This window comes from Taurulus bubalis (assembly GCF_910589615.1).
Source record: "Taurulus bubalis genome assembly, chromosome: 7".
NCBI classification, from domain to species: Eukaryota; Metazoa; Chordata; class Actinopteri; order Perciformes; family Cottidae; genus Taurulus; species Taurulus bubalis.
The window spans coordinates 19,245,716-19,258,809 of NC_136595.1; the positions used below are offsets into that span (position 1 = coordinate 19,245,716).

Sequence of the window (13,094 nt, forward strand, 5' to 3'; positions counted from 1 at the left end):
AGTTGCTCTCATCTAAGTTGTTGTAAATATTTCCCATTCCATCTCTAAAAAGCCAGCTGTATATAGCTTCCTCTTCCTCCACAGAGCGCGTGCGGATTGTCACAGAGCTGCAAGGTATAACGGTGACAGCTGGTGAGGATGCAGTGTTTGTGTGTGAGCTGAGCCATGCAGACGTGGGTGAGGGTGTCTGGTGGCTCGGCTCCAACCCTCTGCAGAAGAACGAGATGAACCAGATGTCGTGGCAGGGTCGCCATCACCGATTGGTCCTCACCATGACAACACCTGAAGAGACAGGCATTGTGGCATTTGTGGTCGGGGAGGAGAGGACCTCTGCACGTCTGCTGGTGGTTCCGAAGGCCAAAGGTGATTCACATTGGAGCAAAGAGTGCATTTATTTTTTATTTAGCAGAATTCAATGGTTTGTTATTTCAGCTAAACACTTTCCCCTGAGTCATTCTAAAGTGACATTTCATTTCCCATTCTAGTTGTATTTGAGGAGAAGCCTAAGGACACTGTGATCATGGAGGGAGAGACAGCCACTTTGTCCTGCACAACCTCTGATTTCACCTCGCCGGTTGCGTGGAGGCGCAACCACATTCCCCTCCAAAATGGTGATAAATATGAGATACGCAAAGAGGGAAAAGTCAACCTATTGCTCATCCATGATGTGGATCCCCTGGATACTGGCACATACTCCTGTGATACAGGAGATGTGCAGAGTAGTGTCAAACTTGCTGTAACAGGTAAAAATTGAAGTGATGTTGCTTTTAGATGGTGGATTGTTGATACACATTCTAATGAAAAAGAGACTGTAAAACGTACCTTCCACTATACTACTGTACTAAATGAATACATGATTATTACCACAGATATCTCTTTCTTTCCTTTTAACCAGAGCTCCCACCTTTCTTCCAAGAAGAACTGCAAAGTGTGGCTGTCGAGGAGGGTGGTTCAGCCTCTCTGTACTGTGAGCTGTCTAAACTCGGAGTGCCGATTCAATGGATGAAGAACAGGCTGCCACTAAGAGCCGGCAGGAAGTATGAGATCAGGCAGGACGGTTGCCTCCTCCAGCTAAACATCAAGGATCTCAAACTGGAAGACAGCGGCAATTACACATGTCAAGCAGGAAGTGCAGAGACCACTGCTACTGTGTCAGTGAAAGGTGTGTGCATTTGGCAGTTCACAATAGCTCTGTTTCCTCTTTTTGCGTTTAACCACACAACAAAATAAAATGTACTGCAGATTTGAAATGTGTCAGAAAATACACTTAGTCCTAGAAAAATAATGTATTTGTCAGTTACTCTTTACTTTTTTAGAATATTTTCCAACATAGAAATTTCCACACAAATGTTTCCAAATTTAATTGAATCAGTGCATTTTGTTGACAGAACTGAATGCAGTCCAGCCCACATATTTGTGACAGTGAACCTCTGGTTCTGAAACTCAAATGCTGCATGTACTATTATACTAAACTAACACGCTATACCAAGATGTATAATTGTGTTCTTCCAAACCCTTTTCATCAGAGCTCCCTCCCTTCTTCAAGAAAGAATTAAGAAGTGTGGAGGCTGAAGAGGGAGGTACAGCCTCCCTGTGCTGTGAGCTGTCTAAAGCTGGAGTGTCAGTACAATGGAAGAAGAACAGGCTGCCACTGAGAGCCAGAGGGAAGTACGAGATGAAGCAGGATGGCTGCCTCCTCCAGCTGCACATCAATGATCTCAAGCCTGAGGACAGAGGCAGCTACACATGTCAAGCAGAGAGTGCAGAGACCACTGCTACTGTGTCAGTAAAAGGTAGGTGGATTACAATATTTTAATGACAAGTTTTCATCTTAAGCATGATCTAAACCTAGTAAATAAATTGTGATAATCAGAACTTCCTGAAAATCTATACGATGTATCGTTATATGGAGCAAAGTCCACTGATCATAATCTATTCAAGAAGTTTGCTGCAAAAATATTAATGTAATTTCAACTGCTTATTTGGGTCATACTTGTTAACGTCTTAGATGTTTCTTCCGTTACACTAAAGCATTTTACTTCATCATTCTCTTGCCCTCTTATTTCTCCCAGAGCTCCCAGCTTTTTTCAAAGAGGAGTTGCAGAATGTGAAAGCTAAAGAAGGAGATACAGCCTCCCTGTGCTGTGAGCTGTCTAAACCTGATGTACCAGTACAATGGAAGAAGAACAAGATGCCACTGAAAGCCGACAGGAAGTATGAGATGAAGCAGGATGGCTGCATTCTTCAGCTTCACATCAAAGAACTCAAACCTGAAGACAGTGGAAACTACTCATGTCAAGCACAAAGTGCAGAAACCACTGCAATTGTGTCTGTAAAAGGTTTGTTCATTTGAAAATATGCATGACACATTTTACAGTATAGCTCTACATCATGGAAAACTATTTTCAAATGATTATTTGTTTACATGTGAACATGCTGAAACCTTCCTTGTCCAGTAAATCTATTGTATTCATTTTCTTTTTAGCCTTAACCTGATTGTGTCTTAAAATAAATGTATGTTCTACAAACACAAACAAATATGTTACTTCCTAAACATTTTATATTTCACAGAACTCCCACCATTTTTCAAAGAAGAATTGCAGAACATGAAGGTAGAGGAGGGAGGTACAGCTTCCCTGTACTGTGAGCTGTCCAAACCTGACGTATCTGTACAATGGAAGAAGAACCAGGTCCCACTAACAGCCAGCAGGAAGTATGACATGAAGAAAGATGGCTGCCTCCTCCAGCTCCACATCAAGGATCTCAAACCCGAAGACAACGGCAGCTACACATGTCAAGCAGGAAGTGCTGACACCACTGCTACTGTGTCAGTGAAAGGTGTGTGCTTTTGTAGAATTCTGACTTTATCAGAACTCCATTTTATTGTGCAATGCTTTCATGAACTCTCTCTGCTTGATCTAGTATCTTTATCTTAGCCTACACTACCAGTGCTAATGAGGTTTTGAGCAATTTTCCAGATGCATGTTCAACTCTGTTTTGCCTTCCTGGTTTTCTCAGAGCTCCCTCCATTCTTTAAGAAAGACTTGGTAAGTGTAGAGGCTGAGGAGGGAAGTACAGCCTCTCTGTGTTGTGAGCTGTCTAAGCCTGGAGTACCAGTACAATGGAAGAAGAACAGGCTGCCACTGAGAGCCAGCAGGAAGAATGAGATGAAACAAGATGGCTGCCTCCTCCAGCTGCACATCAAGGATCTCAAACCCGAGGACAGTGGCAGCTACACATGTCAAGCAGAGAGTGCTGAGACCACTGCTACAGTGACAGTGGAAGGTGTGTGCATTTGGCAGTGCACATTTTAATATTTACTCTGCATGCATTTGGGCACACAGCAAACCCAGTGTACTTTCTTGAGATTATCTGAAGTTTATGGAATATGTTATGTTGCTATTTTTTTTCCAACTATCTACTTTGTAAGTTGGTTGGAAATATTTTATATCTGCATAACCAAACACATTTCCTCCTATTTGTTAGGACTCAAGCATTCTCTGATTCCACATAAGATAATAATTGTGTTTGTTTCCCCCAATCCATACCCATATTTGCAGAGCTTATACCATTCTTCAACAAAGAATTACAAAGTGTGGAGGCTGAGGAGGGAGGCACTACCTCTCTATGCTGCGAGCTGTCCAAAGCTGGCGTGTCGGTACAATGGAAGAAGAACAGGCTGCCACTGAGAGCGAACAGGAAGTATGAGATGAAACAAGATGGCTGCCTCCTTCAGCTGCACATCAAAGATCTCAAACCTGAGGACAGTGGTAGCTACACATGCCAAGCAGAGAGTGCAGAGACCACGTCAACTGTGACAGTGAAAGGTGTGTGCATTTGGTAGTGAACATTTAGTATTTGCTCTGCATGCAATTGGGCACACAGCAAAACCCAGTGTACTTTCTTGAGATTCTCTGAAGTTTATGGAATATGTAATGTCGCTATTATTGTTTTTCAGCTATCTACATTCTAAGTTGGTTGAAAAGCTTTGATATCTGCATTACCAAACACATTTCCTCCTATTTTTAGGACTCAAGCATTCTCCGATTCCACATAAGATGTAAAATTGTGTTTTTTTTCACCCAATCCATACCCATATTTGCAGAGCTTATACCATTCTTCAACAAAGAATTACAAAGTGTGGAGGCTGAGGAGGGAGGCACTACCTCTCTATGCTGCGAGCTGTCCAAAGCTGGAGTGTCGGTACAATGGAAGAAGAACAGGCTGCCACTGAGAGCGAACAGGAAGTATGAGATGAAACAAGATGGCTGCCTCCTTCAGCTGCACATCAAAGATCTCAAACCTGAGGACAGTGGTAGCTACACATGCCAAGCAGAGAGTGCAGAGACCACGTCAACTGTGACAGTGAAAGGTGTGTGCATTTGGTAGTGAACATTTAGTATTTGCTCTGCATGCAATTGGGCACACAGCAAAACCCAGTGTACTTTCTTGAGATTCTCTGAAGTTTATGGAATATGTAATGTCGCTATTATTGTTTTTCAGCTATCTACATTCTAAGTTGGTTGAAAAGCTTTGATATCTGCATTACCAAACACATTTCCTCCTATTTTTAGGACTCAAGCATTCTCCGATTCCACATAAGATGTAAAATTGTGTTTTTTTTCACCCAATCCATACCCATATTTGCAGAGCTTATACCATTCTTCAACAAAGAATTACAAAGTGTGGAGGCTGAGGAGGGAGGCACTACCTCTCTATGCTGCGAGCTGTCCAAAGCTGGAGTGTCGGTACAATGGAAGAAGAACAGGCTGCCACTGAGAGCGAACAGGAAGTATGAGATGAAACAAGATGGCTGCTTCCTCCAGCTGCACATCAAAGATCTCAAACCTGAGGACAGTGGTAGCTACACATGTCAAGCAGAGAGTGCAGAGACCACGTCAACTGTGACAGTGAAAGGTGTGTGCATTTGGTAGTGAACATTTAGTATTTGCTCTGCATGCAATTGGGCGCACAGCAAAACCCAGTGTACTTTCTTGAGATTCTCTGAAGTTTATGGAATATGTTTTGTTGCTATTATTGTTTTTCAGCTATCTACATTCTAAGTTGGTTGAAAATCTTCGATATCTGCATTACCAAACACATTTCCTCTTATTTGTTAGGACTCAAGCATTCTCCGATTCCACATAAGATCTATAATTGTGTTTTTTTCCACCCAATCCATACCCATATTTGCAGAGCTTATACCATTCTTCAACAAAGAATTACAAAGTGTGGAGGCTGAGGAGGGAGGCGCAACCTCTCTGTGCTGCGAGCTGTCCAAAGCTGGCGTGTCGGTACAATGGAAGAAGAACAGGCTGCCACTGAGAGCGAACAGGAAGTATGAGATGAAACAAGATGGCTGCTTCCTCCAGCTGCACATCAAAGATCTCAAACCTGAGGACAGTGGTAGCTACACATGTCAAGCAGAGAGTGCAGAGACCACGTCAACTGTGACAGTGAAAGGTGTGTGTATTTGGCAGTGAACATTTAGTATTTGCTCTGCATGCAATTGGGCGCACAGCAAAACCCAGTGTACTTTCTTGAGATTCTCTGAAGTTTATGGAATATGTTTTGTTGCTATTATTGTTTTTCAGCTATCTACATTCTAAGTTGGTTGAAAATCTTCGATATCTGCATTACCAAACACATTTCCTCTTATTTGTTAGGACTCAAGCATTCTCTGATTCCACATAAGATCTATAATTGTGTTTTTTTCCACCCAATCCATACCCATATTTGCAGAGCTTATACCATTCTTCAACAAAGAATTACAAAGTGTGGAGGCTGAGGAGGGAGGCGCAACCTCTCTATGCTGTGAGCTGTCTAAAGCTGGAGTGTCGGTACAATGGAAGAAGAACCGGCTGCCACTGAGAGCGAACAGGAAGTATGAGATGAAACAAGATGGCTGCTTCCTTCAGCTGCACATCAAAGATCTCAAACCTGAGGACAGTGGCAGCTACACATGCCAAGCAGAGAGTGCTGAGACCACTGCTACTGTGTCAGTGAACGGTGTGTATGTTCAAAATTTAGTGTGAACAATGTATTCAAACACCTACACAAAACAGTTTAAAGGAATTTCATGATTGGCTACAACTTCTAGTACATATTATTTTGCCCATATTGCAAACCCAACAACATTATAAGTTGACAAAAAGGTTGTGATATTGTATATCTTAAAAAAAGAAAATGTTGTCCTCTTCTGCTTTTAAACGTTTTCTCATTACACTGAAGATGTATGATTTTTACAATCTTCATCCATTTCTCAGAGGTCCCACTATTCTTCAAGGAAGACTTAGAAAGTGTGGAGGCTGAAGAGGGAGATACAGTGCCTTTGTACTGTGAGCTGTCTAAGCCTGCAGAGTCAGTGCAATGGAGGAAAAACAAGGTCCCACTAACAACCAGCAGGAAATATGAGATGAAGCAGGATGGCTGCCTTCATCAGCTGCACATCAAGGAGCTCAAACCTGAAGACAGTGACAGCTACACGTGTCAAGCAGGAAGTGCAGAGACCACTGCTACTGTGTCAGTGAAAGGTGTGTGCATTTTGATATTTAATTGGCAACGTTACAGGAACAAGATACGTTTAATCATGTTCTTTTTCTGTCCGACTTCCACCACGCATAAAACAGTTGTCAACAAAATGTGTTTAATTCTCTTGTCTAGCACTACAACCGACTCCACCAAAGGTAGAGCCTCCAACGATACTGCCTCAGGCAAAAGGCACGGTTTCCAAACCAACTCCTACTCCATTGGACCAGAAGCCTGGACTCCAAGAGCCCAAACCTGTTCCTCCAGAGCCAAAAAAGAGAATGAATAGGAAAGCATCTATTACAAGTTTAGAAAAAGATGTGGCCCCATTGTTTGACCAAAAGCAGGGCATCCAACCTTCAAGGTCTACAGAGAAATACTTTGATGGTGCAAAGAACGAAACACAACTGGTGAGGCCGATGGAGAAAGACAGTGAGGTGGTCAAGAAAGTTGACAAGTCAGTAAGACTATTGGGGAAGGAGGATGAGGTAGACATGGAGGTGGAGACAGCAAGGCCTTTGGAAACTAAGAAAGACGTTTTCATGGAGAAGAGACAACCAGGAAGGAATTCAAAGAAATTAGTAAATGTTGACCATATTGCAAGTCAGTCAGACAGGGTTCCAGGAGACACTGTGTTTGAACAAAGGAAAAAGGAAAATGAAGTTGAACAGAGTTCAAAACATGCAGGAAAGCCTTCAGAGAAAACAAGTGAAGTTGAGCGGAAGGAAAGCCATCCAGGAAAAGTCCAGTGGAAGAACAGTGAGGATGAGACACAGCTTGTGAAACCATCAGAAAGGTTTATTGGGAATACGACAACACAAGAAGAGAAGTCTACAGTCAAAGAGGGCAAAGTAGAAGAAGAGGAACCTTTTAAACCACCAGTAAGGTCTAAAGTAAAGGTAACAAGGGTCACGGAACCACCAAAGGAAATTGAGGAGATCATTGTCCAATCATTAAAGCCTACTGTAAATGATTCTGAAGGAGACCATGTGAAAATGCATGTGTCCACAGAGGCAGAGAGAGAGAAAAAGCCACTGAAAGTAGTGCCATCTGTAAATAATCTGGACAAACAGCCAGTAGAACAGCCTGTGAAGACTTTAGAGAAAGAGGCTGCATTCATTCCTCCAAAACCTCCCGTGAGGATAAAAAGCAAAGCAAAGGGGTCAATGGAAAAGCAATCATCAAGGGACACAGAGACAGATCAAGATGATCAAGAGATGACAAGAGTTTTGCTGAAAACAATGGAGGATCAGCCAATTAAACAGTCAATAGGGTCCTTGAAAAAGGAGGTCGAAGAAAAACCAAGAATGCAGAGGAAACTATCTGTAACATCAGACACTGAAATATTTGAGAAAATTAAGAAACCTGTGAAAGCTGTGGAGAAGGACGCAAACACAAAACAGGCCATCAAACAACCAGTAAAACCCATGAGAAAAGAACCTGGACTGGATCAGGAAATTAAGCTGGCAGTCGAGCCAATGAGCCAACAACAAACAATAAAGACAGACATTCCTCTCCTCTACATTTCTGAAGATGAAACTTTCTCAGAGGCTTTGAGTGAGATAACCTCAAACCACAGCAATGTCCAACTCCCTGCCTCATCTGTTGAGGGGTTGACCCAAATTGCGACTCTTCCTCCAATTATTGTAACCCAGAAGGTACAAACGCCAAATGAAGCATCACCAGAGATGGACATCAGTGTTGAGGATGAACCAGAAATGCAAGAGGCTGCAGTCAGGATCCAAGCTGCCTTCAAAGGCTACAAAACCCGCAGAGACATGCGACCTGTTTTTAAAGAGGTGTTTAAAAACCAGAGTGCAGATCTTCATGGTACAGTCACCCTAGTGTGTATTGTGGAGGGGAAATCCAGCACAGTACGCTGGCTGAGAAATGGCCAACAAATCATGAATGACCAGAGATGCTGCGTTCAGACTACAGAGAACGGTGTGTGCACACTGGTGATCAAAGACCTGACCACCATTGACAGTGGAGTCTATACATGTGAGGCGGTGAATAAGTTTGGTATGACTTCCTACAATGGAAACGTAACAGTAGCACAGCCTCAGAAGCCTGCCCCGATAGTCCAGAAGCCTTTACACCCGCCACTTGCAGCCATAACCCCTCTGCAAATCGCCAAAACACAGACTCAGGATCTGCCTCAGACTCATATCCAGATACCCACTTCAGCTACAAATTCTGCGAACTATGTAGAAAATGTGAGTGTCTCTCTGTGGGAGACCTACAACCTCACGGAGCAGGACACTCAGATGGCAAGCCTACAAGAGAGGAGAGGATCCTCAATTATTGCTGCCAGCTCCAGTGAGTTACATGTATATTCTACAACTGTAATCACAACAAATATGGATTTACTTAGAATATATTTAGAGTACTAAATGGTTTCTGCTTCCAACAGTGTCGAGTCCCTCGGATTATGACACAGCTCCGGATATGATGGAACCTGATGGACCTGGCCCAGCTGTACCAAGGTCAGACAGCAGAGAGAAGATCTGAGATCTGTTTTGTTATCTGACTGGTATTGCTAATCTCTCATCTTGTGCTCATAAAGATACACAAAATATGAATTTTGTAACAGGGAAGGGCTAAAAGAAGCAGATCAAGTGCCTCCAAATGATGATAAAGAACAGATGGCTCCTCCACAACCTGCTAAAAACCTACTCAAGGTCAAAGGTCAGCAATATTTATATCTTTAAATGCTGTGCTTAATTGATCCTCTTCCTACTAAGTTCCCCATCAGGTATATCATAGCAAATTTCCTCTGTAATTAGGGGCTCATGATAGTAGACTGAGGACGCCATCCCCTAAGCACCACCGCTCTCACACACCCTTAACGAGTACCATCTCTGGATCAGAGTCAGAAGGGGAAGAGGATAGACGAGAGGTATTTTTTATTTTATTTTTTGGACCGTATTAGCAGTAGCAGTAGTCATAATCTGACAAAGTAACATTGCCCATTTGATTTTATGAGCCTTAAATTATGTAATATATTTTCTTTTTCCACTCCAGACATTTGAAATGTTCGTGGCTTGTGCGGACTGTAGTCCAAACATTGAAAATAAGGACAGTTTCGTTCTGAAAGAGGGCCAGTTTGTAGAGGTCCTGGACTCTGTTCACCCTGACAGGTGGCTGGTGAGAACCAAACCCACCAAAACCAACCCTGTGAGACAAGGATGGGTGTGTCCAGCCTACTTAGAGAAGAAGAGGAAGGTATGGTGTATACATCTAGGTTTCTACACTAATACTGCAGAAGCATGTTATATTCTGAAACATTAATCTTATAGTTTGTAAGGTGTGCTGTTAGCGGAGACACTTTCTTTAAGTAATGAGAAGTGAAAGAGCTTTTAATAACAACATTGTTTTTAATAGGAGATCTTCCCGCAACTGAGAGCACCTCAAGAGGATCTTGATGGAATAGGGTCTACAGGAGAAGAGTACAGGAGAGCTTTGAGGTCCGTTATTGTGCATTTATTGACTGCCAGCCAGGTTACACAAACCGAGAACAACGTCACAGAACACTGTTGTTTTTGGATACATGTATTGTTTAATTACATTCATGTTCATTATTATTTCTACTCTTTGGTTATTATTGCACTTATTCCTTCTACCATGTAGATAACTTTTTGTAGATGTCTTTAGTGATGATGGGGAACTTATTTGTTCTAATAACAAACAGTATAAACAAATACATTTGCATCACATCTAATATGCCTTAAATTCCCTTTAGCCAACTGATCCAGGGCCTGATTGATGGAGAGGAGGAGTTTGTAAAGGAGATGAAGATGTTCACCTCTCACCAGCTAAATTATTTGGACTCAAGCTGCCACGTCCCCATGAACATCCTCAACCAAAAAGAGATCATTTTCAGAAATGTCAAGGACATTCTGTTTCTACATGAGAGGTAACACACAATACATGCATTGTGCTTCTTCTTCTTTTATTTTTTAAAGAGATATTATTGGATGTTTCATTTGGAGATTTTTGTGGACAGCTGTCTGCATGATGCTTTCCAATGTCCCTTTGAATTGTGTTGTTTTCTACTATCAAATATGATGTTAGCATTATTGTCCCAGGTCCCTCCTTCCCGGGCTGAGAGAATGTGCCACAGACGATGATGTGGCCATGCATCTGATCAAGTATGCTGAGGTCTTTGAGAAATACCTTCACTACATGGTGGGACAAGCACAAGCAGAGGCCTGCGTCACTGACAAGGCTGTCCAGCAGTATTTCAAAGTATTCACAAATCCGTTTGCCTTTCAACATTAACATTTAACATGAACATTGTGGAAACTCAGGTGAACAGCAACATTATTACACTGATCTAGTGTTCTTTGTCGCTCGACACACTTTAGGAGTTACCGGAAGCTGTGAAGTCTGACGCACCGGTCATGGATGTCCTGACCTTCCTCCAGCGACCAGTGGAAAGGATTCAAACCTACCAGGCTTTACTAAAGGTCAGCATACTATTTTATTTTTTACTAATACATGTGTGAAACCTTGACCATTTTGTTAGGGTGGTAGTGGTAATGCCTGGAAATTACTAATTTCCATGGGGCTGAATAGTACATGTTTGCTTATTTCCTCATCTTGCGACCCTCAATCAAACAGGAATATTGGAGAGACATTTTATTATTTCCATACAAGAAATATATTTAATCTACACATTTAATCTTGTTCTACTGTTACACAAATTGCAGTCTTTCATTTAAAGTGTGCCAGCTGAATGCCTGAGATGTAAATCAAAATGTTATTGGCAGGAGCTGATCAAGAACAAAGCCAAAAGTGGCCAGAGCTGCTGTCTTTTGGAGGATACCTTCTCCATGGTGTCCTGTCTGCCCTGGAGGTCTGACAACCTGCACCAGGTGTCCCTCATTGAGAACTACCCAGCTCCTCTAATCGCCCTGGGCGAGCCTGTGAGACAGGTAACTACAGATGATTGACATGGGTCCACTATGAACATAAAAACCTAACCCAGGGTTTATTTAAGCACACATAAATAGTGCCACTGCAAAATAGCTCATAACAGTTTTTGTCACAAGATTTTGCTTTCTTTAATTTGAGCTGAAATTAGCTTATATTTTGCCAAGTTCACCAGAAAAAATGTTATATTTAGTTTTTATAACAGTGTGTATGGCAGCCTTTTCTATTACCAAGTTGTTCTATTAAGTCAACTAAAATGTTGTTCCAGAATACTGCCTAAATCACCAAATTACTTGAGAGGTTATCAGCCTTCTATGTGCCCTCTGAGAGAAAAGACTGTTCTCACTTGCCTCTTCTTTAGGGAGTCTTCACAGTGTGGGAGGAATCTCCAGAAATTAAGACGGCCTCTAGAGGGCATCAAAGACAAGTCTTTCTCTTCAAGGAATGCATTGTACTGTGTAAACTGAAAAGAGACACCTACACCTTCAAGAACAAAATGAAGGTAATCTGTTCTCCTGCTCTCTTACATACTCCGCTTTCTGACAGCAGGTAAAGCAATGAAGAAAAATACACTGTTCAATACACAGATGTGATGACAAGTCCTCTTCTGAATCTCACTTTTTAATCTGCCCAGCTGAATGATGTGGAAATAAAGGAGACTGTGGGTGGAGATGAAAAGTCTTGGGGGCTGTGGCATGAGCACAGGGGTTCAGTGCGGAGGTACACACTGCAGGGCCGCTCCACCCTGGTGAAACTCTCCTGGCTCAAAGACCTGAAGGAGCTACAGCAACGATCCAGCCTGCCCACTAACAGTACGTGTGTCAATCGTACGACTATCAGATACTTTGTGTTATCACTTAATATGCTATTTTCTTAAAACTACAATGACAGCTAAAGCATTACTTCGACCTCTGATATTCTCATATAAAGGTTTAGTCTCGTTCTGTGTTTGGGGATTGATGTGCCATAATATTTGCAATGCTTGGTGAGTGATTTCTGTATTTGCATTTGTGTCTATCAACAGATCCACCAGTGTTTGAGTCACTGTTGTCTGACTGCACAACAAAGATGGGACAGACAATCAAACTAACCTGTAAGGTCACAGGATCGCCAAAACCATTGATCAGCTGGCTCAAAGGTCAGAAATACTAAATACTGTGTATATATTGTACAAAAATGTTGCATGGATTATCTTTATTACTCCAAGGATAAAGTATGGTGTGGTTTGGTTACAACGGTGGCTTCACACTATACATCTGATGTCCGCCTCTTAGACGGCCTTCCTATAGAGGACGACCCCCGTCACATCATCACAGCAGACCGCTCAGGCATCTGCAGTCTAATCCTGGACAGCATGACAGCAGAGGACTCTGGACAGTATGCCTGCTATGCTACCAGCTCCATGGGCAGCGCTGGTACTCTGGCTAAGGTTGTGGTGTGCGGTGAGTCTGTGGACGCATCTAAACCCTTTGAGCCATGTCTGTGTTTGGTAGGAGAACATTGTACATGCATGTACTGTCACAGAGAAACACAGAACATCTATACTTTTACTACTACTACATAATGTAGTATTATGACTGTAATTACAATTACCAATACAAGTACTGATACTTGCTGTGGCGTATTAGGGC

General features: G+C 42.3%; 1 protein-coding gene across 1 annotated transcript in view; it reads left to right on the top strand.

The window, feature by feature from the left end:
- obscna (obscurin, cytoskeletal calmodulin and titin-interacting RhoGEF a) overlaps nucleotides 1-13,094 on the top strand; it is a gene marked incomplete at its 5' end in the record, with an annotated part of 40,399 nt that overhangs the window by 14,722 nt on the left and 12,583 nt on the right. The window contains 25 exons of the mRNA XM_079221278.1: nucleotides 85-363; nucleotides 486-743; nucleotides 896-1,162; nucleotides 1,527-1,793; nucleotides 2,073-2,339; nucleotides 2,572-2,838; nucleotides 3,019-3,285; nucleotides 3,561-3,827; nucleotides 4,106-4,372; nucleotides 4,651-4,917; nucleotides 6,664-7,145; nucleotides 7,254-8,847; nucleotides 8,942-9,014; nucleotides 9,122-9,216; nucleotides 9,315-9,427; nucleotides 9,553-9,753; nucleotides 9,913-9,995; nucleotides 10,271-10,444; nucleotides 10,617-10,776; nucleotides 10,896-10,997; nucleotides 11,301-11,465; nucleotides 11,825-11,965; nucleotides 12,098-12,275; nucleotides 12,488-12,601; nucleotides 12,738-12,905. Coding sequence (XP_079077404.1) covers nucleotides 85-363; nucleotides 486-743; nucleotides 896-1,162; nucleotides 1,527-1,793; nucleotides 2,073-2,339; nucleotides 2,572-2,838; nucleotides 3,019-3,285; nucleotides 3,561-3,827; nucleotides 4,106-4,372; nucleotides 4,651-4,917; nucleotides 6,664-7,145; nucleotides 7,254-8,847; nucleotides 8,942-9,014; nucleotides 9,122-9,216; nucleotides 9,315-9,427; nucleotides 9,553-9,753; nucleotides 9,913-9,995; nucleotides 10,271-10,444; nucleotides 10,617-10,776; nucleotides 10,896-10,997; nucleotides 11,301-11,465; nucleotides 11,825-11,965; nucleotides 12,098-12,275; nucleotides 12,488-12,601; nucleotides 12,738-12,905 — 6,516 coding nt within the window. The remainder of the gene's footprint in view (nucleotides 1-84; nucleotides 364-485; nucleotides 744-895; nucleotides 1,163-1,526; nucleotides 1,794-2,072; nucleotides 2,340-2,571; nucleotides 2,839-3,018; nucleotides 3,286-3,560; nucleotides 3,828-4,105; nucleotides 4,373-4,650; nucleotides 4,918-6,663; nucleotides 7,146-7,253; nucleotides 8,848-8,941; nucleotides 9,015-9,121; nucleotides 9,217-9,314; nucleotides 9,428-9,552; nucleotides 9,754-9,912; nucleotides 9,996-10,270; nucleotides 10,445-10,616; nucleotides 10,777-10,895; nucleotides 10,998-11,300; nucleotides 11,466-11,824; nucleotides 11,966-12,097; nucleotides 12,276-12,487; nucleotides 12,602-12,737; nucleotides 12,906-13,094) is intronic.